At 36.9% G+C, this 27,070-nt stretch overlaps 3 protein-coding genes across 8 annotated transcripts; 2 read left to right on the forward strand and 1 right to left on the reverse strand.

The window, feature by feature from the left end:
• Positions 1 to 766: 766 nt before the first annotated feature.
• Positions 767 to 8,967, reverse strand: LOC114825630 (uncharacterized). The gene is made up of 7 exons (XM_029104616.2): positions 8,721 to 8,967; positions 7,687 to 7,830; positions 7,502 to 7,603; positions 6,249 to 6,419; positions 5,138 to 5,233; positions 4,786 to 4,926; positions 767 to 3,801 (listed from the first exon to the last, which is right to left on the reverse strand). The coding sequence occupies exons 1-7, from the start codon at positions 8,802 to 8,804 to the stop codon at positions 922 to 924; spliced, it is 3,618 nt and encodes a 1,205-aa protein (XP_028960449.2). The 5' UTR covers positions 8,805 to 8,967; the 3' UTR covers positions 767 to 921.
• A 362-nt stretch (positions 8,968 to 9,329) lies between these two features.
• LOC114825631 (uncharacterized) lies at positions 9,330 to 13,958 on the forward strand. 2 transcript variants are annotated; one of them, XM_029104619.2, is made up of 5 exons: positions 9,330 to 9,632; positions 10,469 to 10,708; positions 12,417 to 12,548; positions 12,692 to 12,808; positions 13,381 to 13,958. In XM_029104619.2, exons 2-5 carry the CDS (start codon positions 10,469 to 10,471, stop codon positions 13,720 to 13,722), a joined length of 831 nt encoding a protein of 276 aa, XP_028960452.1. In that variant the 5' UTR covers positions 9,330 to 9,632; the 3' UTR covers positions 13,723 to 13,958. The 2 variants fall into 2 exon arrangements, with proteins under 2 accessions (XP_028960452.1, XP_028960453.1); XM_029104620.2 differs by having other exon boundaries at positions 9,600 to 9,679.
• Positions 13,959 to 14,836: 878 nt separating this feature from the next.
• On the forward strand, positions 14,837 to 17,767 carry LOC103431053 (stress-response A/B barrel domain-containing protein UP3). 5 transcript variants are annotated; one of them, XR_003774478.2, is made up of 10 exons: positions 14,837 to 15,025; positions 15,128 to 15,239; positions 15,622 to 15,749; positions 15,847 to 15,986; positions 16,101 to 16,169; positions 16,457 to 16,592; positions 16,809 to 16,871; positions 16,952 to 16,995; positions 17,277 to 17,423; positions 17,527 to 17,767. XR_003774478.2 is itself a non-coding variant. In XM_029104618.2 (10 exons), the coding sequence occupies exons 1-9, from the start codon at positions 14,929 to 14,931 to the stop codon at positions 17,361 to 17,363; spliced, it is 876 nt and encodes a 291-aa protein (XP_028960451.2). In that variant the 5' UTR covers positions 14,837 to 14,928; the 3' UTR covers positions 17,364 to 17,378; positions 17,458 to 17,767. The 5 variants fall into 5 exon arrangements, 3 of the variants coding, with proteins under 3 accessions (XP_028960451.2, XP_028960450.2, XP_070679592.1); XR_011581999.1 differs by having other exon boundaries at positions 17,545 to 17,767; XM_029104618.2 differs by having other exon boundaries at positions 17,277 to 17,378; positions 17,458 to 17,767.
• The last annotated feature ends 9,303 nt before the right edge of the window (positions 17,768 to 27,070 follow it).

A 27,070-nucleotide genomic window follows, 5' to 3' on the forward strand; every position in this document is an offset into this window, starting at 1 on the left:
TAAATATGATCATCCTAATCCAAAAACAGTTGTAACTGCTGTGGTCCAATAAAAAACTTTCATGTTCATACCTATCTTCTCACAATTCAAGCTTTTCCAATTTCTTTGTTATTAGTGTTGTTACTGCTTTGCAAATCCATTTTTCAAGTCTTTAATATAGCATTTCATTCTGCTTTAAAAACTGCAGCAACGCGTGGGTACTAATAACTAGTGGGTGCCTAAAATTCCTTCCAGACATACAACTTAAGTGATCAAGAGCGTTTATCAAATCCTTTATTTGGTTTCCCTTTGTCTAGTATTGATTCTAAAAGAAAAACAATATAAGAACATCTCTAAAGGAGATGTCAAAAAGTTAACATCATCAATAACAGCAAAAAAAAAAAAATGACAGCACTAGTGTTTTCCAACCGAAATGCTAGTTCCTATATATGTGGCATGATATGAAATTGCAGCATAGGAGTTGCTGTCAAATTTGACAGCAACTTCAAATAATTTTTAATTAATTATTAAATGTTTTTATTAGCTTTTTATTAGTTCAAACATTTATTATAATTATTTATCGATTATGTGACTGTTTCAAGTTGTCTTCTATCTTACCTCTTCTTTTTAATTCAACGAATTTTTTAATTTTTTTTTAATCAACGAATAGTTTTGTGAATAGACATCCTATAGTGCTCTGTTAACAAAAAATGTTCTTAGAGGCAATGTTTATTGAGTTGGATTTTTATTTCTTCTATTTTCAATTAAGGGGTTGTCTTTTATTAGATTATTTGTATTACCATTCTATTAAATAATGTGAAATTTTATCATGAATTGTTTCATAGGTTACATTGCGACATCACAAGAGACATACAGTTACAAGGTTTCAAAATGTACCACTTACAGAAACCTGTGTACTTGCAGACAGGAGCTACCTTCGCTCTAGGACTTTACATTTCCATGGTAATCATTACTGCCTCCTACGCAAGGCCACTGCGAATCAACCAAGCTGCAATTCGACAAGCTCACATTTCCGGCAGGCAGGCATGAAGAATTTATGGATAACTGCTGGCCTGAACAAACCCCGTTGCAATTTGACATGCTAACGCTTCCTGCAGGCAGGAATGAAGAATTCATGGACAACTGTTGGCCCGAACAAACCCCGCTGCAATTTGACGCGCTCACATTTCTTGCAGGGAGGGATGAAGGATTCATAGGTAACTGTTGGCCTGAGCAAACCCCGCTGCAATTTGACATGCTCACGTTTCCTGCAGGGAGGGATGAAGGATTCCTTGATAACTGTTGGCCTGAACCAATTCCACTGCAATTCAGCATGCTCACATTTCCAGAAGGCAGGAATGCAGAATTCATGGGAAACTGTTGGCCAGAAACAGATTGTTCTGGTGGATCGAACTGAGGTAAAATATCACTTTGAAACAAGCTAGGTGTGCCAAAATCTGGTAGTGCCAAACTATCTCTATGGTTGTGAGAGGTGTCAAGTTTTTCTTGGAAGTAACCATGATAATAATCATCCTCTAATGGAATTGCACCTGTAAGAGTCTTGAATGCGAAATCTAGGCATGGGTCGGACCATGAATCTGTGAAAGGGAAAGAGAACTGTGGCTCTGGATGCTCAACATGTGCTTTCTCGGTTTCAAACTTTTGGGGTTTCTCCTGAGGAACAGCAGGCTCTTCAAGAGCCTTCACGCTCTTGTTTGACAGCTCCTCTTGCATTGAATTGTTTATAGCAGTACAAGGACGAATTGCAAGCTTTGCTTCTGGTGTAATCTCAAGCAGCTGAGATGCTTCATCTGCCAAATCCACAGCTGGGATGGCTATACTTTTACATGAATTTTCTGTTGCAATTCTAATAGCTCGTTCCTTGGACATGGTACCGACCAGCAGCTCAGGTTCAACCCCAGCATACTGATTTGATGACCAACGGGGCAACTTAAGTTCTTTACTGTCCTTGGATTTGTTAGCCCTCGGTTTTCTACTACAGTTCTTTTCCATTCCACCGTCAAATGAATTTTCTTTTTTCATCACATCAGCTGCAGGTCTCAGAATAGGCCTGTTATCCACATTATCAAATATTGGCAATTCCCCTGTAAGTGTTTTGAATGCGAATTCTAGGCAGGGGTCTGAACCAAACAGAATGCTGAGCTCTGGTTCTGGCTTCTCAGCATCCCTTTTCTCAGATTCCAGCTCTTGTTGTTGCTCCTTAGGAACCACTTGGTCATCAAGTTGCATATCTCCCTTGTCCAATGGTTCCTCAGGTGATGCAGATTTTAAATCGGTTAAAGTATGATGCGTTACCTTTGTTTCTGATGGAGCCCCAAGCTGCTGAGATGCTCTGTTTACAAGATCTGAAGCCAAACCTACATCTTGACCAGAATCACTTTTACTAGGCTTCCCAGTTGCAGCTTGAACAGCTCGTTCATTAGAAACCAAATTAGCAACCCCCTCTGGTTCAAGCCCAGCAAGTCGTTTTGAGGATCGACGACACAAATTAAGCTTTTCCTTGTTTTTTGATTTGCTCGAGCCTGTTGGGGATCTTCTGACGTTGCTTTTTTTGAAAACAGTCTTAAGTGAATTATTCTCATTCAGGGTGTAAGCAGCATGAGTAAAAAGGGGCTCATTTCCAGCACACATCATTTTTCCTGGGTCTAACAAAGGACCTCCAACTTCAAGCAATGACCTTTCTCCTTCATGTCTCTCAGACAGTTCAGCTTTTGGCTGTGATGACCTGCTTGGAGAACCATCTTCCTCGGTCTTAGCACATTTTTCAAGCATGTTATTAGTTAATTGCTTCTCTTTAACAACATCAGCTGTCGAAGCAAAAGCAACTCCACTTACGGAGGATACCATCTTGTCTGGCAACTCAGAGCTTTCAGTTTCTGGTAGTTCCAACCTGCTCCCAGCAAGTCGTTTTGAAAACCGGCGACACAAATTAAACTTTTCCTTGTTTTTGGATTTGCTCGAGCCTACAGGGGCTCTTCTAACATCGGTTTTTCCTCCTCCATGTATGTCAGAAAGTTCAGCCTTTGCCTGTGACGGTCTGCTTGGAGAACCATCTTCCTTATTTTTGGCACAATTTTCAACTATGTCATCAACTAAACGCTTCTCTTGGACAACCTCAGCTGTCGAAGCAAAGGCAACTGCACTTACAGAGGGTACCATCTTGTCTTGCAACTTGGAGCTTTCAGATTCTGGTAGTTCCAACCTGCTCCCAGCAAGTCGTTTAGAGAACCGACGAGAAAATTTGAGCTTTTCCTTGTTTGTTGATTTGCTCGAGTCTACTAGGGCTCTCCTGCCTTTGCTTTTTTCCACAGTGTTTAGAGAACTATCTTCTTTAGTTTCGGCACATTTTTCAAGCATGTTCCCAGTTAAATGCTTCTCTTGGACAATCTCAGTTGTCGAACTAAAGGCCACTCCACTTTCATAGGGTACCCTTTTGTCTAACAACATGGAGCTTCCAGCTTCTGGTAGTTCTAAACTGATCCCAGCAAGTCGTTTTGAGGACCGACGAGACAAATTATGAATTTCCTTGTTTTTTGATTTGCTCGAGTGTGCTAGGGCTCTCCTCACATTGCTTTTTTCCATCACAGGCTCAAGTGAATTGTTCTCCTTCAGGCTAATAGCAGGAGTCAAACCAGGCTCATCTCCAGCAGAACTCATTTTTCCTGGGTCTATCACAGAACCTTCAACTTCAACAAATAACATATTTCCTGCACGTCTGTCAGGGAGTTCAATTTTTGGCTGTGATACCTGTCTCCTCGTGACGGGATGCTCAAGTTTTCGCCTTTTGGTTGCAGATGATGGCTACAGTAAGAGAGAGAGAAAAAAAAAAGGAAAAGCATATTAGTAAATATAATGTCCCTCGTGCACAGAAATAACAGATAACTGATAAAAGAGATAAAATTGTTGCTAACAAGCCTACCACATTCATAGGGTCATAGTTATAGAGAAACATCAGTTTTGACTTGGAGTTCCTTGGTTTCATACTTTTATGATTTATTCATTAAAGAGAATTTACTGAATACCTTCTATTCCTTTCAGAGACAGGTAAACAGAACAGTAGAAGAGATGAGTGTGAAAACAGCAACTTTATGTTTTAATATGGTAAATTCCATCTTTGCTAAAATGGGTAAGAAGTTAATACGCATGAAATTGGCCTACTACAACATCAAAAAATCTTAGCCAAAGCAGTAACAATGCTCCAAAACAATTATGAAAAACAGATGCTTTAAATAGCACTAACAAAATAGAAAATCACAACCCCACAGCACGAGAAAGCTTTCACTGCTACATAAATGCAAGAGTTGTATTTCAATCGGGGACTGAGAGACGTATTGTTTTGGATTAAGCTTAATCATGTTGTACAAAAAATATCAGAGCCCAAATTCCACCTAGTCCTCCCTGTTTTTACTTGGAACACACTTTCGAAGTGTTATAAGTGATCTAAATTAAAAAGATTCTGTCTTTCAAAGTAGTATAAATGAATATCACTTGAACTTTATTTTGTTTCTGCACATGTTAGTCATGCATCACACCATATCTGACATGATCAATAAATTTTCATGTAACCATGGGTTATAATGTTTTAGCACTAAAGTTTCCGAAGAATACAACAATAAGCATTCTGATTTTTTACAGTGTAAACTCCAAACTGATTCCATTAAACATTAAAACTGTTTATACAAATAAATAATGTTGGTGTTGCACTAGTGAACAACAACATTGCAGTAACAGAGAACATTGGTGATGGGGGAACAAAAAAAAAAACAGCATGGATATAGCACTTACTGCATCATTAGCTAACTTTAGAACATTCCCGCACATATTCCTGGGTTTAAATGCATGTTTACTGATCTCTCCAGTTTCTAGATAGCAAATAACATCCTTTTTGGAGCGGAACACGTATCCAGAGTCTGGATCTGTGTAATACTGTCCAAAGGAATGGACCACTAAAAATCAGCATATAATATATAGTCAAGAACTCATAGAAACAAACTGCAACAAGTTGGATTATTAATAGAGTAAGACTAAGCATGGAAAGCACATGAGCATGTGTACTATGCATGAAGAGATAGAGAGATGGGGTGATGAACAGAACCAACATCAGCTGGAATAAGTATCAGGGTAACTGATTTTATACCGGGTCTTTTCTAAATCGATTTGCATACTTTGTAACTTTGATCTCCTTTATCCATCCCGGTGGTAAATCCTCCACATGATGCTTCTCAACATAAACCTAAATTATACATCAACAATCATTGGATTAATCAAATGTAATAACATGAATTTCGTAAACGGAATGCAATCATTCGTTCGGTAGTTTCAGTATGTCATGCAATAGAAACCTGCAATGAGTAGTCCCCTAACACTACCATCTTCATACTTCGATATGGAAATGAGGTGCCGTCAATATCAGGGCACCTCAGGCTTAGGATGATTTTCGCAGAAACAGTTTATTACTTTTCTTTTATTTTTATTTTTTTAGACGAAACATAATATAAAGTTTAGAACTTCTCTTTTTCACAATCAAACTACAATGGATGTCTGGCAGGCTGGACTAAACTCTACTAGTGGTAATGTTTAGTGAAGTAGTTCACTGTTCTACCTTTCAGGTATACCCAAATCATCATCATTCAACAGTAGTAGGAGAAGTTATAGTAGCGGGAAAAGTGATCCTAAAATACCACAAAATTATATTTATCCAACAACCCGTATACAAGTATTTCAGCAGGAACCTATTTCCCTAATCCATTTGATTCCAATGATTTAAGGTAGAAAGCAGATAATGACTTAGCTCAGATATCTTATGCCATTTTCCATGCTTTGATTTTTATATACTAAACGACCCAGATAAATGACCAAGGGGAACTCAACCATATGAAAAAGTAAAAAGATAGGAAAATTCTAGTAGTCATCAGGTTGATGTTTTTGGCCATTTACGGGATGGAATGTGATTGTAGGAAAAATTTGCCAAGGAGGCAGATAGTTTAATCAGGACTCAAATGGTAAACTTCCTTAAAATATTACATCATGTAAAATGCTAAGTGTTCTCTACTTTAGGCTTTTCTATGAAGTTAAGAACACAGCTTCTAAAGAAAACTGATTGTAGCTAGATTTTGATTTCTTTTGGACTGAGGAATTCAATTCATAAACCATGGAGCTTCTTTTTGGGTCGTTCTTTTAGAATTTTTGTCCCATCCAAATAAGTATGAAAAAGAAATTACAGCAAGAGAATATCCAAGGAAACAAACATTTTTTGTCAGCTGCAAGGTAGTGACAGCCTTCCCTTCGGTTATGCATCTCTTGCTGCTTGTAGATTTGAGATTTCCTGACTTCGAGCTCTTCCGTTTTACAGTTTTGAGATACCGAAATACCTCTGGCTTGGAATAGAATGTACATTCTCTGGAGGGATCAATGTAACACTGCAATTAGGAAAATTGCTCAAGTCAATGTTTCTTCATAGTTTACTTTCAACTTTAACAGGAAAGTTACAAGACTATTTTTGTAAAACCACATCAACCCGCTCTTTAAGTTGTACGTAAGACAGGTACTTAGACCACAGAATACAACAACATACAATCTCATTGTGAATGGATTTAGAAAAGATATTACAGTTTATGGTTGGAACAAGTCTGCAAGACATGAATAAAGGGTAAACAATTTCTAGGATTCTACCATACAGGAATCTTTGCTAACGACTTAATGACGTATTAGCGCCAAAGATAATAGTGGCACCAAAGAATTTAATGCCTAGCATCCTTCATAGAATATAGTTTAACACCTAGCATTAATATGAATAAGTGCACTAATAACATTTACACGAATACAATGTAATTTAACACCTAGCATCCTTCAAACGGACCAAAACCATGAGCGGTAGGTCTCGGGTTCGAGACTTGGGAGCAGCCTCTCCATAAATGGGGGTAAGGCTAGCCGACATTCACCTCTCCCAGACCCTGCATAAAGCCGGAGCCTTGTGCACTGGGTACAACCTTTTTATCCTTCAAACGGACCAAAACCATTATCCTAATACTTATTTCTAACCTATAGCATTCAAAGGAATAAATTATTACTTGCTTCAACCTTTTCTTTTTGAAAGTTTGACATCTAATATGCAATGGAATGCTACTAAAATATTTGCTAAAATAACTGTAGCACTATTATGTGCACAACTAATTTGACATACTCTTGGGGCAAATTTTGGATGGAAAAATCTGATATGCTAGAAAAAGTATTCAATGTGAAATGCTATCAAGTCATTGATACAAACGTAAATACTGAGCCCTGACATATCTCACAAACATGTCAAATATACATGTGCCAGGCTGACCATGTGTTTTGGAATACTAGCTAAATCATGATTAATAACAAACCAGGAGTTCCTTGGTAAAATTAATTGCCAAGCCACTAGTAATGGCCTTATAATAAAAGGCTAAAAAGGTATTAAGTATAAATTCACTAGACAATAACGGCAATGCACACAAAAAATGCACATAAACGTTACCTTGTATTCTCTTCCAACTTGCACACCACTCTGTCGTATCCTCAGCTCCACTTTCCAACCGTTAGGCAACCATTCAGGATATTCGGTTGGGTCCACTTCAAGCTTTTGATAATAAACAAGCCCAATCAAATAGATGAACCTAGCAAATGGTTTAGAGAAAAGCCTAAAAAAGGAAAAAGACTTACTTGAGAAGGAACTTCTTCTGAGTGGTTTGGGATCTGCACAGAAGTTGGCTGAGGCTTTTTACCGCGCGTGTTTTCCATTTTGATATAGCGCACAGCATCATCCTTAGAGAAGAACTTTTTCCCAGTTTCCAAATGGATATAAAACTGCAGACACCAACGTGATATGAACTTAGCGATAACACAATCACATGATCTTTTGATTGTAAAGTTTCCATATTAGTTAATATCTTTTCTAACTATTGCTCAATTAGGTCATCAAGATTGGAACAGAATAGGAAGAAGTTAAACATTATTCCTCCGACATAACGATAAGATATCCATTTTCGTTTCAGATTCCAATACTTCACTCACAACAGTCATTTTGCAACTGCCAGCTCAAGCAATATGTCTGTCATCAACACCAGAAATGACACAAAAAACCCCAAAGAGAGTTTAATGAGCCATGACACTGACGTTTGCATCTATACCTAATAAACAGTCATTTTTGGGCAGCAAGATCAATCAATAACTCCTGATGCACTTCTTTTGGAATCTACGCAAGAGAAAGACAACGCACACTCCCCAAACCCCGAGCACGACAAAATCTTCCTTTATAAACTAAACTGTTTCCGTGCAGCGAACAAACAATCACGGCATGAGACCGTACAGCATGTAATTTATGTCAATCTACTAATCCCAGAACAGAAACCTTCAGAATTTCCTAAAAATGCAAAACTTATTAGCTAAAAACAACCGGAATCACGCAACACCCAACATGCAATTCCTTTTCATCAACCAAGCACACTTTTTCGCAAAAAGGCGCACTCGCATATCATCGAAATCATCAAGGCCATGAAAATGTGACATGTAGTTATCATACAAAACTTGTATGAAGCTAAAGAGAGAAACACGGGCCAAATTAACACAATCAAAGCTACAAGCTTTCAACCATGGAAGCTCAGCCACAAGCTAACGGGACCAATTGAAAACCAAGATTGTCTGGTTTCAAGTCAAACCCTAGGAAGGCAGAAGAACGAAATTGGCGAAAGTATTACCTCAATTTTGCGACCTCTCTTTTGGTCTCTGGATTGGACGGACCAGCCGGGCGGGAGCCAGTCCGGCGAGCTCTTGGCCACCATTTTGGCGGGAATACGAAGTCTCCGGTGACGAGACGCGGGAATCTGAGCGTTGTTCGGCGATCAAAGTTTGGGTGTTATCGAGGGTGTTTGGTATCTCCAGGTCTTGTGAAGTAAAAAGGAAGTGAAAGTGTATTGAGAATTAGCAAACGGCTAAACGTATATTAGTGAACATTGTGGATTGGATTGGACCGGAGTCAAATGTTGCGGCACACGTGTTCCTCGATTCTCAATCTCTCCCTGTTTTTGTTTTTTTTCCTTACAAACGATAGCGTAACTCGATTAAATTGTAAGAAGAAAATTGGGAATCTGGATCTCCATCGAATCCAAAATAATAAAAATATTAGAGATCTATATACTTTAAGTATTCATCGTGCATCATGAAGTTAAAAATCATTTGACTGTTTAATTTAAATTTAAGCACAGATAGCATCTGATGTTAAATCCAGAGAAATTCTCTTCCGAAAATTAGTGGATTGAACCCAAAGTAAGCTGTATAAATAATTATTTTCTCGCTAACAATACCTTGTTATCCATTTGCATTTTTGCATTTTTCTTTGTATGATTTATTACCGTATTTACTATTTTAAGATATGTTGTAAACTCGATCGATCACCTGCCGTTAAATTTTAATTAAAAAATAGGTCAAAGGACAAATTTAATAAATCTTTTAATTGTGGTATGAGGTTACACTTGCCCCCATACCCGAAGAAGGGGTAAAATATAATTTATCCAAATTAAAATGTTTGATTAGCATCCGATCCCCCCATTTGTTCTCCCATATCTCCTACGGTAGCAGCCCTTCATCCGAGTCATCTCGAGCTGTCTTCGGTAAGCTTTTGTTCTTTCCCTACTCGTTCTCCCTCTCTAGCTTTCGGGTATGTAGAAACTAGTGCTTAATTTCGAATTTTATCCATCTAAAATTCAAATTTCTACCCGAATGCGTATTCGATTACCTGTTTTAGGGTTCCTTTTCTGTTGAATTCATGAATCGTTTCATCTATTTACACACCATGTTTAGGCCGCACAGTTTGATTTCTGTGATGGGAATTAGGCAAACATCGCAAGCGCCCAGAAGTTGAAAGAGTAAATTATAAATTAAAAAAGGACAAAATTTGGATTTTTGTGGGTTTTTACTTGAAATTACCTTCTTTCTTACTTCATACTCTGATGAATTGGTGTCACCAAAGTGAACCACTTTGGACGGAGAGGGATTGGAGATGGGGGTTTATAATTTTATCGATTCCATTATGTTCATCCGTGACCTGTGAATTTTTTTTCAATTTCCGATTGGTGTTAGAAATATGCCATGTTCGTTTTTTAATCAAAAAACTGGAGCTTGATAATAAAAATCAATTGAAATGAAGTAATTTGAGATTACGTGCTCTTGGAGATTGAAAGATTGTGGATTTTTTTTGACAATCGATCTGATAATTTACATTAAATTCATTTAAACTACGGAGTGGGGGAGGGTTTGAACCCAGGATGCAGTGGGTTTATGAGGAAGGCGAAGGCCCTACCCAGTGTACTCCACCGCTTGCAATAGCTTGTTTTAGTTTCAATTTGATATTCGTGTATAAGCTTGATTTTGCATTGTATACTTATTACATCTTTCTATACTGTTTTAACAGATGTGATGAGTTCTAAGTAAACTTTGTGAATTGCAGATGGCGTTGAAAGAGAGTTTAAATAGGTTCAAGAAGCAGCAAGAGAGCGCACAGTCACTTCTTATTGGCATTGCATCTGATAGGGCCACAGCAACACCAAGACCTGCGCCTGCGGTCACTAAGGCTCCTGCTCCAGCTGTCAAATTTTCAAATGATACGGAGAGACTTCAACATATTAATAGCATACGGAAAGCCCCTGTTGGAGCTCAGATCAAGCGTGTTATAGACCTGTTGCGGGAGGTTCGAACTAAACCCACATTTTCTCCCTATATTTACTTGATGTAAATGACTATTATATTGTTTCATTTACAACTCTACTAATGAATCATAATAAATCATAACCGTGTGGTGTGTGTACTTTGAATCACGATTCACGAAAAGAAATTGAGGTGTCCATGGTTGAGCTACAAGCTCATCTGAACCCCATGTTTTGAGTTTCCTGTTGTTCCGTACAGTAGTTGTAATGAGCAGGCTTTTTGTGAACCATTACAATTTGTTTATCAGCGTCATTTCAAGATAATTGGTAGAGGTTAGTGCAGATATTCTTGGCATGTAACTTATTGGTGTGCCTGCGGATTTGGATGGTGGTGACTTCTGTGTCCTACCGTAAGTCCCATCTGGTGAGACAGTAGTGGGTTGTTTCCACTCCCCCCCTCCCTAAAAAAAAATCTTTTTGCTTAACAAAAAGATAAAAAAAATAATTGTAAAATAGTGGACCACATGCCAAAATTGGTTATGTTTGTAGTTTTTTTGGAGATTCACATAGCTAGAAAAATTTTCAATGTAAAGCTGATGATTGATCAGTATCTAGAGCACCTAGCGTGAGCAGCAAGGGTATAGAAATTGGCTTACGCTATTTTCTACATCTGCCTGTGGTTGATGAACATATGTGAGTTGTACTTATATATATAGTTTTGGTCACGAAAGATGAATTCCTCCCAAAGTGAAGTTTGCTACTTGGTTAGTGGCTCATAAAAAGGTCAATACTCCCAACATGATTCCAAGGAGGAGAGCCAACTCATGCCTTTATCCTCTGTGGTGCATCCTATGCTAGAGTGACGGGGATCTGGAGATCATGTTTTTATATGTTGTCCTGTGGTTTTTTGAGTCTTTGGTGGTGCTTGTTCAGGGAGTTTGGAGTATGTTTTCTCCGTTTTATCTGAGAAATTTAATTACCAGGGTGGGGGAGGAAAACCAAAGTTTTATGGGGGCGCATACTATTGGCTAGTTATTTGGGATGTTTGGCTATGATTTTCGAAGATGTTGCAGGTGGTGGGACACAGATTTTATTGGAATTTTTTTTTTATCTTGGTCATCATTATGGGCCTCACTAGAGAATTCAGGGCTTGATCTTATTCTAGTATTCAGGGGTTGATCTTGCTATATACTAGGTGTCGTGTTGTGTTATGTGGTTTATGTCTTAGTGTTTGAGAACACTTGCTTCCATGCTTTTTCTTATGCTTTTGCATTCCTGTTATGGCCATCTTGTCCATTGCTTGTGTAATTTTATTGTTTTCTGCATTAAAATTTGTTTCTACTAAAACATAAACAAATAACAGACTTCAGAAATAAATCAGCATTTGCATATAATATATACAAGAGGGCTGTGCTGAAGGGACTGCTTATTTCTGATCTTCTTGATGCCTATAACAGAATATTTGCGAGGTTAAGATGGGGAGTATCAGTTTAGATGGAAGAGTTTTTGTGCTTAAAAATATTAGCTTTGCCACGGGTTCAGTTGTGGCTATTAGAAATTCACTAGGTGCTAACATTGGCATTAATCTATAATTTTGTTGGAGCAATTTGGTGCTTTCCTGGAAACACCTTTTACTCTCCCTCCCTTTCCCAGCTCTTTTTTGTTGTTTTCTCTTTCCTGCTTTTTGATAAGAGAGATGCCAGCTTGGACTCATCTGATGACTTTGAATATCTGTTTTACATATTTTTGCAGACAAGGCTTTCGTATACACCAGAGCAAATTAATCAAGAATGTTATGTAGATGTGAATGCTAACAAAGCTGTCTTTGACAGTCTGAGGAATAACCTAAAAGTTTCTTATGATGGGAAGAGCTTCTCTTATAAGGTAACTGTGAATTTTATCTAACTATATGCCCGAGTAGACCAGGATGCTTATGATTTTATATATCATTTGAATTATTTATAAATGGCCTTCTTGTTTAACCTCCATGAAGGATGATGTCTTCACTTGTATTTTTTTATCTGTAGTCCAAACATCGTATCATGGACAAAAAACAGCTTCTGTCCCTAGTACGGAAATTTTCAGAGGGTATACCGGTCATTGATCTCAAGGATGCTTACCCAAATGTGATGGACGATTTACAGGTATATATTATTTGTACATTTTCGACTTATTTGATGAATCATGGTATGGCAGATGACATCATACGATACTGTATTTACCTTTTAGATATCTTAGAGATTCCTCCCCCTACCCAAAAAATAATGCGACTGTCTTTGTGTGCGAGAGAGAGGTCCCACAGTGTTTTGATGTTATACCTTGTAAAGTACACAGATGGAATGCCCGTGGTTCTTTATAACTTTTGCATATTTAGGGAATTTGATGAACTACAGAGAATTGAAGTTTTCATTTCTCTTTAGCCCTATTGCTTTTACTGAGGCCATTATGGCGGAACCTGTTAGGAACTGTTCTTAATGCCTTTAGGTTGGTATGGTGACCCCAAAAGAGACTTCTACATCTCTGGTCTTAAAGATGTCGTAATAGATTTCTTCCTTCTTTTGATTTTATGAAGGAAAATGGCTATGCATCTTGTTTTTTCATCCAAACTTTCAGTTTTTGGTTGAGGCTTGTCTGCTGTTATATGCTGCGATGTAATTTGTAGTCTCTGGATTGCTACTCTTACTGTGGAATCTTAGAAAGAGAAATTATTTTCTAGGCTTTGAAAGCTTCGGGTGATATCTGGCTGCTTTCAAACTTTGATTCACAAGAGGACATAGCATATCCAAACGACCCCAGGTTGCCTGCCTCCAAGGTTGACGATGACCTTAAGGTGCTCTTTAGGGGGATTGAGTTGCCGCGTGATATGATTGACATTGAGAAAGAGCTCCAGAAGAATGGGATGAAGCCGGCCACCGATACTGCAAAAAGAAGGGCCTTGGCACAGAGTCAAGGCATTCCTAGCAAATCCAAACCCAAGAAGAAGAAGCACGAGATCACAAAGAGGACCAAGCTTACAAACGCCCATCTGCCGGAGCTTTTCCAAAACCTAAAGAACTAGATCAAGCCGTCCTCTTTGGCAAGTTGCGTGGTTATACTCTCGAGGCAAAACCTTTTGGGTAGGGCCTTCGAATATTTGATTGCATTTACAATCATGAAGTTTATGTTAAAGATCTCTGAGGGCTTGTATGGTCCAAAGAGTATTAAAACAGATGTATTAATCAGATTAGCCAAGTGACAACTATTAATGCTAGTGAAAAACACTTCGAGAATCAAAACGCCGCATTTGACAGTAAATGAGGTTATCTGGGACTTATTTGCCAAGCACCCCTTAGAAATGGAAGTTAAAGAGGCACAAGACACCTCAAAGTCTTCAATCAACGTATTTATTTTGCATAAGATGCTGTCAATGTTTTAAAGGGCAAAGGCATGAAGGCATGGATGGGATGTTTCATGGATAGTCCCGTCTAGGCGAAAGTCTTGAGGTATGAGATGAAGCCTTAAGAAACCTAAATTTTTAATACACACACACACACACACACATATATATATATATATATATATATATTTAATACTTTGTAAAAACGCTTAACTAAAAGTAAACATAAAGGAAGATGGTGGGAAAATAAAACCCTAGCTATCTTCATTTTCTTCACTGGGCAAACTCTACAACTCAAGAGAATTCCAAATTTCTACAACTTAAAAAAGAAGATGCGCCTCAAGCGCACCCCACGAAGCATAGGCAAGTATTTCGCCGACTCCCAAAAAATAGAGGCGAAAATGTTGTCGCCCCGCCTCGCGCACCCCATAAAGCCTAGGTAAGTATTTTGCCAACTCCCAAAAAACAAAGGCGAAAATGTTGCCGCCCCGCCTCTAAGGCCATCTAGGCGCGCCCCAAAACGAGTTTTTTAAAACACTGAATGTTGTAGATATTGATTAAGTCAGTTAGTAGTGAGTGTAGTGTGGTCACTTCTTCATTGCACAACTAGTTGGGATTCCCCATCTCGAAAGTTAGAATAGTTTGGAATACACATTATCGTCTTGTTAAAAATGCACCCTATACTAAATAATAATAGTTCCCGAAAGGGCAATTAGGTAACTTCAATAACTAAGCGCCAATTTTAAACCCACAAATTTAAAAGTTCGTTTATTTCCCTGTCCACCCATTTTATACCGGAAGAGATCGTCCCCCTAATTTGATATAACCCGCACTCACAAGACTCGCAGAAAGTAAAGCACAGGAACCACAGGATCACGCAACGCCACGATGCTCATTCAATCTCAGTGCTCCGTATTCTCTCCCATTCGCCTCACAAACCCCCGTCGCCGGTGCCTTCTCATTCCCCGCCCTGCCCCTTTTAACGGTAATACGAATTTCTTAGTTTCGACTCGGTTTTTTGTTCTTTGTTCTTCAGTGTTTTTTTTTCTTGGGATTTTTTGGTGCAATTTTAATTATCTATGGTCAGTTTTCCGGTCGTACGGAGTTGTGAGAACATGGCTGGGGAAGAAAAAGAATGGGGGAGTGTTGGTTTCGGCTACGGAGGAGCAGAGCTCGAGCCTCAATGTGCAGAAGAAAAGGTTCATAACTCTTCCAATTGTTGTCATTATAATCCTATTCGTGTTCTGAACTTTTATTTTTTCATGTAAAATTGAGATTGGCTTGGTGGGGTTGAATTTCGAAGGAGCTTCATTGGCGTAGAGAGCCCATCTCTCACAGTTCTATGTTTTGAATTGCATTTGTATCACATCATACAATCATGTCACGTAGAAGGTGGATTCACTTGTTTTATGAAAGTTTTTACATCTGGTTGTTATCGGACACGTCAACTGTCGCATAATGTGGTCAGAACATATGTGGTCATGTGGTGTTACTAGACATTATCAATTGTCACTTAATGTGGTCAGCCAATGCATTCACCTGTTTTTACATGCAAAGGTAATGATCTTGTACTTTCCACAGGAAAATCGTGGAACACGTAAGCCTGCTCAAAGCGAAGCAGGATTTATCTGATGAAGAAGAGAAGGATATGCTGGATTATCTCTATACAACCCAGTATCAAATGCGAGGCATTCTCGCCATATCACTAGGTGAGTTTTACTCAAAATACTTGGTTGATTTTGGTGGCTTTTCTTTGTCCGATTTGCACTATTACAAGGGCTTATATGTTCTCAATCGCTCATTTAGGACGTGTCTCTGATCAAAACCCTGACAAGTATACCCACGCTGTCTACATGCGCTTCCAGAGAAATGAAGACATTAGCAAGTTTTATGAGAACCCTTTCTACATGCGAGTTCTGAAGGAGCATGTATTCCCTTACTGCCATGTATGCCCTGACATGTAAACACCGACACTCTGTTCTTTAGGCTTCGATTTCTGTTAACTTTGCATTTAACATTTTTTTCAACTTATTGGACTGGAATTTATGGTACATACACAGGAATTGCTTAATGTCCACTACGAATCTGAAGTAGAAGATGATATTGTTCCAATATTCCGCAAAGGAGAGGTTTGAAACGACATCCTTACTGGTTTTTGTTTTATTTATGCGATACAATCCTATTGGGATTGGGGACTACATAATGCACATGCAGAAAAGAGTGTAAATGCTTGCGATTACACAGGACTTGCTTACTTTCAATTAAATTTTTCTATCCCTTTTAACTAAATTGGTTGGGATCAAACTTTTGAATTCTCATTCCACATCTTAATATATCCATATAATTTATGTTTGTCGGTTTTGGGTGTAAAAGAAATCTCGAAAGGGAATGCTATGCTAACTACTCTTGCAAGCAGGAATTCAACTTCGGTGTGGAATTTGTGCTTCTGCTATCGTTTGTTGATAGTGCATCTGGACATGTGGAAGAGGCATTGGTTTCTTTGGAAGAACTAATTGTGGGATTTCCATCCTTGATTGTCCAATCTACTCGAGGTTTGCTTGAGCTAAAAGCCATCTCTTTATACTTTTCACTCTTAGTGGAAAATAATTCACTTGAACCCTAAAACAAGGCATCTCGATTTTGTCAACTCTTGTTTCTAGGTTGTTTTGGTTGTGTTTATATAACATTTATTCTGGTGAAATAGTGGGAAAATTCGTATTTTTGTTACGAAGTATCCCTATGGTAACTTGTTACTATTTCGTTGGCAGGTCTGAATCTTAATCTCAGCAGCAAGGAGTATACACATGGAGTGGTGATCAGATTTCGGTCCTGTGAGCGCTCGTTGCCTTATTTAGATTCAGATACATGCTACCTTCACTTTGATAACTTTCATTCACTGTATAACTTGTAGTTGACGCTTTTGAGATATTCATGGGAAGCTCAGAATACAAAAAAGTAAGTATACTTGAATCCAATTTCCCCATCCACTGTGGCATGAACTCGCTTATTACCAGTGTGTTTTTATCTAATCTTACATGATGAAAAATACCGTTCTTCCCAATGTTTTGGCTACATTCTTAGCTCTTTTTGTTCTTACAGCGTCGTTTTTATATATATAATTATGATCCCCGGCTAATTTAAGGTTCAAGAGACATTTTGGGATCGTAATTCTAGGTTTGTCTCTGTTTCATTCAACCAACACATCTCTAACATTCGGAAATTTTACCAAACTGCAGATATGGAAGTCGAAATTCGAGCAAATCGCTCGGAAAACAATTTCTGTTCATTTTTCAGTTCATCCAGTTGGCAATGAGATTATGTAGAGAGGATCCTGTGAGGTGTGTTACCCTTATTCATCAAAACCGAAGAGTATACGAAAAGAGGTATATCTCATAATATTCATATGTGTCCCTGCAGGGTTTTGAGCATGCATTCTTGCTCAATCTGTTTAATTTAAGCACTAAGTATGCAAGCTGGTTTCTCCAGCTTTGTTCTTTCAACCAGGTACTCACTCCGTCTTCTTCAAAATCCTCATACGGGATTACTTTAATCTAATCCGTCCAATTCTTCGAGATTACAAGCGAAAACTGTGCATTGTACTGTAGGAATGTACGTATTTTTCTTGTATCTTGAATGATTTATCAGTCAAACTTCCATAGCGCTTGTTGCTTGCAACATTAACCTTCTATCTGGTTTCTGAATGACTTATAGGATCCTTCCAAATGCATTGTTTGACTTCGTTACAGAAAAAAACTAAAAACGCATAATAACATGCAACTAAATTATTATTATTATGCATTTCAGATAATTTTATACTCCATAAGAATCCAAATTGTGTTCCACCAAATTCAAGCCAAAAATCAATTACGTGTTTGCATGTTCAATTCTTATGTTAACAACTTCTTGTTGGCGACGCAACTCCAGTTACCTAGTCATGTCTTGACAAGTCTTGTACTTTGAAAAAAAAGTTACCTAGTCATGTCTTGACAAGTCTTGTACATTGAAAAAAAAAAAAAAAACCTTTCCGGCAAGAACTTGGTTTGTTGGTTCTCACCTTTTTTCTTACAACTCTTTGATTCCTAATTTTAATCTTTTTTATTTTTATTTTTTATTATTACAAGTGATATTACTAATCTGAGCTACACTAAAATGAGGGAAGGGTTTGAATCCGAGCAGTAGTGGATTGGAAAAGGAAGACCCTATCCACTGATTCCCAGTTTTAGAATTTTTTTTAGGCCTAATCGGATAAATGGTCTCCATGGTCATAAGATATTCGGATGATAGCCCCTGTGGTAAAAAAATTCGGATTTCAACCCCTGTGGTCACAGTCTGTTAGGATTTAAACCCCTGTGGTCTAAGTCTGTTAGGATTTATGCCCTTCTGTCATTCCTCCATTAGGTTTAGGTTGGCCAAATTGGATAAATGGTTCTCGTGGTCATAAGAAATTCGAAAGATAGCCCTTGTGGTAGAAAAAAATCGGATTTAAACCCCTGTGGTCTAAGTCTATTAGGATTTATGCATGAAATTAAAGGTTCTGTCATTCCTTTGTTAAGTTTACAGGTGGAGCAGAGTTTCTCTGAATATCTATCAATAAAAAATATCTTACAATAAAAAGAAGGGGTGGGGGGAGAAGATTTCAGTTTATGGTAAAAAAATTCATTCATCTCAGTTATTTCACAAGAAGAAAAAGACAAAAACAGAGGATCTGTTGAATTTCAAATAGTTAGTTTCACCAATAGGATACAAAGACTTACTTCACATTTACAATTACACAAAAAAACTATTTATCTCATAGAGGTTTACGTAAAATTCTGGGAAAACGCCAACAATCACTGTCTTATTTGTCAAAGAAAAAAAGAATATGTTATAAAGAATTAATTAATCGGTTGGATATTCGAGAGTCAAAAACTCGTTAATTTTATAAAGGCATTTTGAATTATTTGATTTATTAGATCTTGAATTTTAATGAATTATGTGATTTATTAGTTCCACCTCGTACTGTCGCGTCTCCTTAGAGAAACTCTGCTCCACCTGTAAGCTTAGCGGAGAAATGACAAAACCTTTAGTTTCAAGCATAAATCCTAACAAACTTAGACCACATGGGTTTAAATCCGAATTTTTTTTACCACAGAGACTATTTTCCTAATACTTTATGATCACGGGGACCATTTATCCGATTTTGCCAACCTAAACCTAATAGAGGAATGACAGAAGGGCATAAATCCTAACAGACTTAGACCACAGGGGTTTAAATCCTAACAGACTGTGACCACATGGGTTTAAATCCGAATTTTTTTACCACAAGGGCTATCATCCGAATACCTTATGACCACGAGGACCATTTATCCGATTAGGCCTTTTTTTATTACAAGTCATATGACTAATCTGAGCTACACTAAAATGAGGGAAGAATTTGAATTTGAGTAGTAGGATTTGAAAAGAAAGACCCAATCCGCTGATTCTTAATTTTAATTTTTTTTTCCAAGTGATATTAATGATCTGAGCTACACTAAAATGAGAGAAGGGATTAAATCTGAACCATTGTAGATTGGAAAAGAAAGAACTTATTCAATGATTCCTAATTTTTTATTTTTATTTTTATTACAAGCGATATTACTAATATGAGCTACACTAAATTGAGGGAAGAGTTTGAATCCGAGCTGTAGTGGATTGGAAAAGAAAGGCCCATTCATTATTTTTTAATATTAAACTCCTTTTGTTACAAGTGATATTACTAATCTGAGCTACACTAAAATGAGGGAAGGGTGTGAATTTGAGCCATAGTGGTTTGGAAAATAAAGACCCTATCCAATGATTCCTAATTTTTAATTGTTTTATTACAAGCAATATTACTAATATGAGCTAAATTAAAATGAGGGAAGAGTTTGAATCCGAGCCGTAATGGATTGGAAAAAGAAAAACAAAAAACAAAAAAGAAGATCATACCCATTGATTTCTAATTTAAATTTTTTTTATTACAATTGATATCACTGATCTGAGCTACACTAAAATGAGGGAAGAGTTTGAATCAGAGTCGTAATGAATTAGAAAAGAAAGATCCAATCACTGATTCCTAATTAATTTTTTTTATTACGAGTAATATTACTAATATGAGCTACACTTAAATGAGGGAAGAGTTTGAATCTGTATTGATTGGGAAAGAAAGACCATATCCACTGATTCCTAATTTATTATTTTTTTTATTACAAGCGCTATTATTGATCTGAAAAACACAAAAATGAAGAAAGGGTTTGAATCCGAGCTGTGGTGGTTTGGAAAAGAAAGTCCCTATCCATTGATTCCTAATTTAAAATATTTTTTTACAAGCGATATTATTGATTTGAGCTACACTAAAATGAGGAAGAGTTTGAGTCCAAGCTATAGTGGATTGGAAAATAAAGACCTTATCCATTAATTATTAATTTAATTTTTTTTATTATAAGCGATATTACTAATATGAGCTACATTAAAATGAGGGAAATGTTTGAATGTGAGTCATAGTGGATTGGAAAAGAAAGACCATATGAACTGATTACTAATTTTTTTTTTTAAATTACAAGCCATATTACTAATATGAGCTACAATAAAATGAGGGAAGAATTTGAAACAAGAGCCGTAATGGATTTGAAAAGAAAGACCAAGAAACAAGAGCCGTAGTGGATTGGAAAAGAAAGACCATATAAACTAATTCTTAATTAACTTTTTATTTTTGTTACAAGCGATATTACTAATATGAACTATACTAAATTCAGGGAGGCTTTTGAATCCGAGCTGTAGTGGATTGGAAAATAAAGATCCTATGCGCCACTTGGGGTCAGAGCAATCGACCACTTGCTATATATTTTTAATATTGTTTTGTTCATTTAGAATAATATTTTTCATGTGCTAAAGAAAATAATAATTTTACTCCCGAGAACAAGTGCAAAATCTCCAGAAATCAAGTGCAGATTTTATGTGCATGCTAATAGCTTTAATCATTTGAATCCAAAACTGTTTACAGCCACACTTTCTTCATAAACTACATTCACTCTTAACATTTTTCACTAGAAAAAAAAAAAAGAAATGACTTACACCGAAACTGCAAAAATAATACTGTATGACTGAGAATACACAAATATAGTTGCAAGAAGGCTGATCAGTTGTGAAGTGGGTTTGGTCCCTGTGGAACTTCTCGTAGGGAAACGCCGGTAACTCGGTCGGTCACACGAGATCCCTCCTCTGGAGCTTCTCTGGAGACATGCCATGAATTTCTGGAGTAGAATCCAGTTTTTTCAGTTTGCTTGGCTCCTTCAAATTTCATTCTATCGATGCGACGATAACTCGATGTCTGACTGATCAAAAGCATGATCATGAAGGCCACACATACAAATCTGAGATGCTGAATTCTCATCATTCTATAAGATGAAGATTCAGGGGAACTGAGTTTGTCTCTCATTTTTCAAATGGAAGCAGCTGGTGTGAAGGCTTTTAATCTGAGACGAGGCAGCTTGTGGTAAAGATGAAATGACATAAATGCCCAATATTTCGTCTCGAATTTCGGAAAATGCCATTGAACTAACCTAACTGCTCAAATTGTGGAAAACGATTATCTTGCTCTTGTTATCTTATTCGGTTGTTTGGGCAATGATTTTCACTCTTGTTTTCTCGTTCTGCACCCTTATTTTGTCTTTTCATTTATTCAATTGAATACATAAAAATCAAATTAGTGTCGAAAAACAAAAAAGTGAAGTGCAAAAATCACTCGCTTGTTTCATGCATTTAGATGGTCTTTTCAAGTTTCAACTACTCTTATCGAAGATGATTTCTCTTGCATTCCTGCAGGTCATTTTGGTCAATTCAAAAAGCTTTGAATATGTTAGAGCCATATTTATTCATTGTGAAATTTTATTTAAACTCATGTAACATCTTTCTACACCCAATTTAAATTTTAAATGTTAATTATCTATTTTACCCTATTGCATAATTACTATTAAGTACAAAATGAAATTAATAATAAAACTCAAATTTCTCAATAAACCCATACACTATAATTAAACCCTAGCATCATCCTTTGTTTATCATATGTCAATTCCGACTAAAACCCTAATAGTTCTGATAGAGAAAAACAAGCTTTTTTTATTGATGGATAATGATTTTGAAGTTTTGAATCGCCCAACTAAGGCATGACTCGATTTATGGATATTTTGTTTGTTTGCTTATTCTTTAGATTAAATTTCATACTTCTTATATTATATTGTATTTTTTGTATCTACCGTCTGTCTGCCCCCAAAACACCATTGCAAGGACTTTTGATTAGTAGTGCAAAGACATATAATTTGATTCTTGGTGCAAATAACGATTGCCCAACCTCATAAACCTTGACCACTCGCAAGCGGGTGTCATGTCTCCATCCAAATCCAAAGCATCAAGGTCAAATGTTTTTTTGGCAAAGTGATAGACTGAACTGGAGCTTGTATTGCATTCTCTGGCAAATTCAAATCTATGGAATGATCTCTTGGATCCCAAGTCTATGGATGGGTTTGGTAAAAGAAAAAAAAAACAACCATGGAAATGATAGTCATATGCAATTATACAGGGGCAAAGGATGCCTTTTTGAAGAAAAAAAGAATCAATTAGAGATATTATTTTATAAAGGAAATGAGTGTAAAGATAAATTTACATTTTGAATTTGGGTTTGAAAGGGTAATTTAGGTAATAAATTTGGGTTTAAAGAGATGTTGATTCTTTAATTAAAAAAAATATGGGTGAAGAGCGTAAGTTATGTATAGAAAAACGTTAGATGAATTCAAATAAAATTTCCCTTATTCATTTGAGGCTTGGAATATGTTAGAACTTGAAGGGTAATCTGGTACTTTTGCACCCAATGAAGTGTTAATTTGAAAAACGGTTTTGGCAGGGGCTGCAAGAGTTGACTTTTACATTAATTGTGTTCTCTCCTCTCTAATCTCCATTTAGTTTGATAATTTAATTTGTGCTGTAATTATTGGTGAAGAGTTGAGGTGTGGTCAGAGACACTTGGTGCAAGATGCGATTGACGAGTGGCACTTCCCCGTTATCCGAGCTATTTTTCTCGTCATCCTAAACTTTGGTGTATGCTCACAATACACTTAATCATCTATCATGTGTCTTTCATTTAATCTTGGTTAGTATTTTTTAAAATTAAAAAAATAACATTTAATATAAAAATTAACTGAAATTAAATGAAATAACAAATAACAAATGAGTAAGGGCTGGTTTGGTATTGCTGTGCTTTGAAAAAAAGCTGCTGTGAGAATAAGCGGCTGTGCTGTGAGAATAAGCGGCTGTGAAATAAATCAACAGAGCGTTTGGTAAACTTTTTTGTAAAAGTGCTTTTGGAAAGAAAAGCAGTCTGATAGTGGGTCTTTTCATTAAAGGAGCACTGTAGCTCTGTGTGCTTTGAAAAAAAGTCAGTTTTCCAAAGCTGCAAATAGCAGCTTCAGCTTTTTCCTTTGATTTCAGCTTATTCTCACAGCAGCTTCCAAAATGAGCCCTTTTTTTTTTCAGTTTACCAAACACCTAAAACTCTCACAGCTTTTTTTCATAGGTGCTTTTTTTTTAAGCACCTCACTCCCAAACTAAGTCTAAGTGTATGATAAACATATACAATAATTATGATAGTAAGTAAAAATGCTCCCACATGTACTTGATGATATAATTCTAATTAATTGGATATTAAATGAAAACAAGTTGTACCATGTAGACACAAACACAACAACACAAAATGTGGGCTCCTTTCGATCCTTCGTCATCATTCTTCCAATCTAAATCGTAGGGTCCACAAAATATAAAAAAATTGAAGCATAATATGCTCCTCTTCGCTGAACTTGGGACTATGTTGGGCAATATATTTTGGTCGGTTATTTGTAAAAATTTTAAAAAGGGGTCAAAATTCTATTTGTGAGTTCTCAAACACGTTCGTGGTACTCCATAAACTTGAGATGGAGCCTCCCCTTCCCCCTTTTTATTAATAAAAAATATACATCCTCTGAAGGAGCTACGATGGGCTGTAGCTCAAGGAGAATTTGTAGCAATATGTATGTATTTTAGGTGTATGGCCTTATACAATAGACAAAAAAATGTGTAAGAATAATTATTTTTTTATTCAGTGGGCTTTATGTTATTTTCAATCAATTTTTTAAGATTGACTTTACTTCTACTTTCATTATTTTGTTTTGCTAGTTGCGTGGTTGTAGTTAAGATAGTTCATATATTAAGTTTTCTATCTTCTCCTTATGTTTGCATCTAAATATATGTGAAACTAGATGATTTATTATAATTTTTTTGTAGTTTGCAATTGTGAAGTTTATTGAGTTCATACCAAGCAAATTTTAAAATATACGAATAAAAAAATTAAACTTAAATTTTTGCATACAATCTATATGTAGCAAAAAAAAAGTCCTTTTGATTTTAGGATTTTTTTTAGTTAACACACCCATAAAATAGTTATGTCTCCCCTTGTATAAATCAACAATTGACATCATTTATGCGACTACGAAAAGAAAAGTTAATTAAATATTATTAGTAGAACAATAATTATACCCGGAAGAGAGACTAAGCAACCCATTGTAGTAGTTAAATTTCTTTATTTGGGTAGAACGAGAAACTAACTAGTAATAATGTGATTTAAATTCGCTTTTGGGGAGAGCGATATTATCTACACTAAAGGAGGGGGGCTTAGCCTCACAATGAGTTAGCAATAATGTGATTCAAATTTGTTTTTAGCGAGAATCGAACCTATGACCTTTCAATTACAAGTGGAGCGGAATATCACTAAATCATAGCACTAAGTGGCAGCTATTTTTTTTAATTTTTTATATTTATTTTTTAAAGAGAAATGATAGTGGTTTTGTGACAGCCCGGGACTCCGGCGACCCATGGACTCCGGCGACCCAAATTCATCCCTCCGACGGCTTTTCCTGGTAAATTTCTTCAAGCAACCAATTGGAAACCTCCCCATGACCTTCCCTCTTCCTATTACACCTTAAAATCAAGGGTTTTGGCCTTGAAAATGGGTGAACCCGCACGGTGGGGTGTGGCGGTTTTGTGTTCGAATCACTCAAATTTGAAACGTTTTCCTACAATTACCACCACCACTAAACTCCCCTTGAGGTCTGGAACAAAGTCCAACCAATGGGAGGGTCAGCGGAGCACCGGAGGTGACAATTCAAGAACACCCATCTTTAGGGTTTCCGACGGATTTATTTAAAATTGAAGCTCTTACCGGCCAAATTGGCCTTGGTCAGAGGTATGAAAGTTACTCTACTCATTGAGATCTTTATTCTTATAAATTTTGGTAATTTTTGGAAATAGTTGGATTTTCCGGCGAGTCGGGGCGGCCGACCGCCACCTGCAGCAGCACGTGCGACGGCACGTGGCCAGGAGACTGTCGATGCTACTTTTAAGCTAAATTAAATGCCCTGAATTCAGTTTTGATATCCGAATGTCATAGGTTGATAGTTTGAATCAAATTTTGTTACGATACTTGGTTAGGCCAAAATATGAATCGACGATCCGACCGTTGGATCGTCACCAAACTTGGATATATTATAATAAGTAATATTTAAGGATCATAGGAAATTACGGATCGGGAATCTGAAGTACGGATCTTCCCAAATTGGATTTGTAAGTTCGTAAAATAAATGTTAACCGCCACTTGGTTTTGGGCAATTGGCCAAGATCCGACCGTTGGATCGTAATGAAATTTTAGGATGTTATTCTAGAAGCATAATGTGAATCTTTGGAGGTTACGGATTAGAAATCTGATATGCAAATCTTCCTGATTGAGTTATATAGGGTTGTAGACCCTACCGTCAATCAAAGATCGACGGTTGATTTGTGGTCAATGAGTCTCAAACTATTTTAGAATGTCCTTGAGAATGTGCTTTATGTGAATTACGTATTCTATTGATAAGAGTTCTGAGATGTGATTCTATAATTGGTCACATATGCTAATCGTTCGGGACACCTTGATGTGCGTGCTAGAGAATCATAGCGTGGACTCTAGGTGAGTGAGTCTTTTTCTTTTTGTTATATGTATATAATTGATAGTTCTACAAATGCTTCTAAATTGAATTATGCATGTTACCTACAAATAATTACTGTGAACTACGATTGGCTTGATCCCTGTTTAGGGTACGTAGGCAGTCTAACGAGACGTTAGATGCAGCCATACAATAAATGAGACTAAATAATTGAGACAATAGCCTTGTTTAGGGAATTGAATAATGTGAGGGACATTGGTGGAAAATATAAGATTTAACCTTATGTTTTGGTGGTTAAATATTGGTCATAAATCAATATGGGAAGAATCAGGAATTTGAAGTAAGGAAACGTAAGTAATGATAGTTAATTAAACTAGTATCTAGTTGGGCTTATCATCGATAATTATTTTCAAAAATAAGTAGTTCGGGAGTAGGGCGTTACAGATTATGCATTTTATGCCATATTATATATATATATATATATTTGGGAATACTATGCTATGGTTGAATTTTGATTGCATCATGGCATATTCATATGTATGTTACCTGCACATAATCATTGTAAATGCTTGGAAGCGCGAAGGTGAACTCAGGACACCCAGGTAAGTTCAAGTGAGTTTATGGTATTAGTTGACATGATGGGGTTATGGCATGACTATATTATGTCTTAAGCAACCCCGACACAGTCGTACGGGTTGCCCATGAATCGTACATGTTATGTTGAGATGCATTGAGAGCTTATAAACCTGCACCCCGGTGTTAGTGCTTCCGCCCGTGGCCAGGGCACAATCCTTCACTTCACCTCCCGCACTTTACGCTCACCTTGGATCTAAGGTAGGTGCACATTCCTGTCGTACAGACCACTATAGGTGGTTCTAACTCGTAGGTGACCGGCAATTATTCGCACAGGCTGCACGTGATCGTAGCACTTGAGCGTATTTATTTACACCCATTCCTGTCTTACAGACCACTTTAGGTGGTTCCGACTCGTGTGCATGTATACTTATTGAGCTATGGATAAGTCGAAC

This window comes from Malus domestica, chromosome 06, assembly GCF_042453785.1.
Source record: "Malus domestica chromosome 06, GDT2T_hap1".
Classification (NCBI taxonomy): domain Eukaryota; kingdom Viridiplantae; phylum Streptophyta; class Magnoliopsida; order Rosales; family Rosaceae; genus Malus; species Malus domestica.

Excerpts from the sequence above, each read along its gene's own strand:
- LOC114825630 (XM_029104616.2), bottom strand. The coding sequence starts at position 8,804 with ATGGTGGCCAAGAGCTCGCCGGACTGGCTCCCGCCCGGCTGGTCCGTC. Across the intron at positions 6,420-7,501 it reads AAGTTGGAAGAGAATACAAG|TGTTACATTGATCCCTCCAG; the intron begins GTAACGTTTATG and ends TCCTAATTGCAG. Across the intron at positions 4,927-5,137 it reads ATCGATTTAGAAAAGACCCG|TATTACACAGATCCAGACTC; the intron begins GTATAAAATCAG and ends TCCTTTGGACAG.
- LOC114825631 (XM_029104619.2), top strand. The coding sequence starts at position 10,469 with ATGGCGTTGAAAGAGAGTTTAAATAGGTTCAAGAAGCAGCAAGAGAGC. Across the intron at positions 10,709-12,416 it reads TTATAGACCTGTTGCGGGAG|ACAAGGCTTTCGTATACACC; the intron begins GTTCGAACTAAA and ends ATATTTTTGCAG. Across the intron at positions 12,549-12,691 it reads GGAAGAGCTTCTCTTATAAG|TCCAAACATCGTATCATGGA; the intron begins GTAACTGTGAAT and ends TTTTATCTGTAG.
- LOC103431053 (XM_029104617.2), top strand. The coding sequence starts at position 14,929 with ATGCTCATTCAATCTCAGTGCTCCGTATTCTCTCCCATTCGCCTCACA. Across the intron at positions 15,240-15,621 it reads CTCAATGTGCAGAAGAAAAG|GAAAATCGTGGAACACGTAA; the intron begins GTTCATAACTCT and ends TACTTTCCACAG. Across the intron at positions 16,170-16,456 it reads CAATATTCCGCAAAGGAGAG|GAATTCAACTTCGGTGTGGA; the intron begins GTTTGAAACGAC and ends TCTTGCAAGCAG.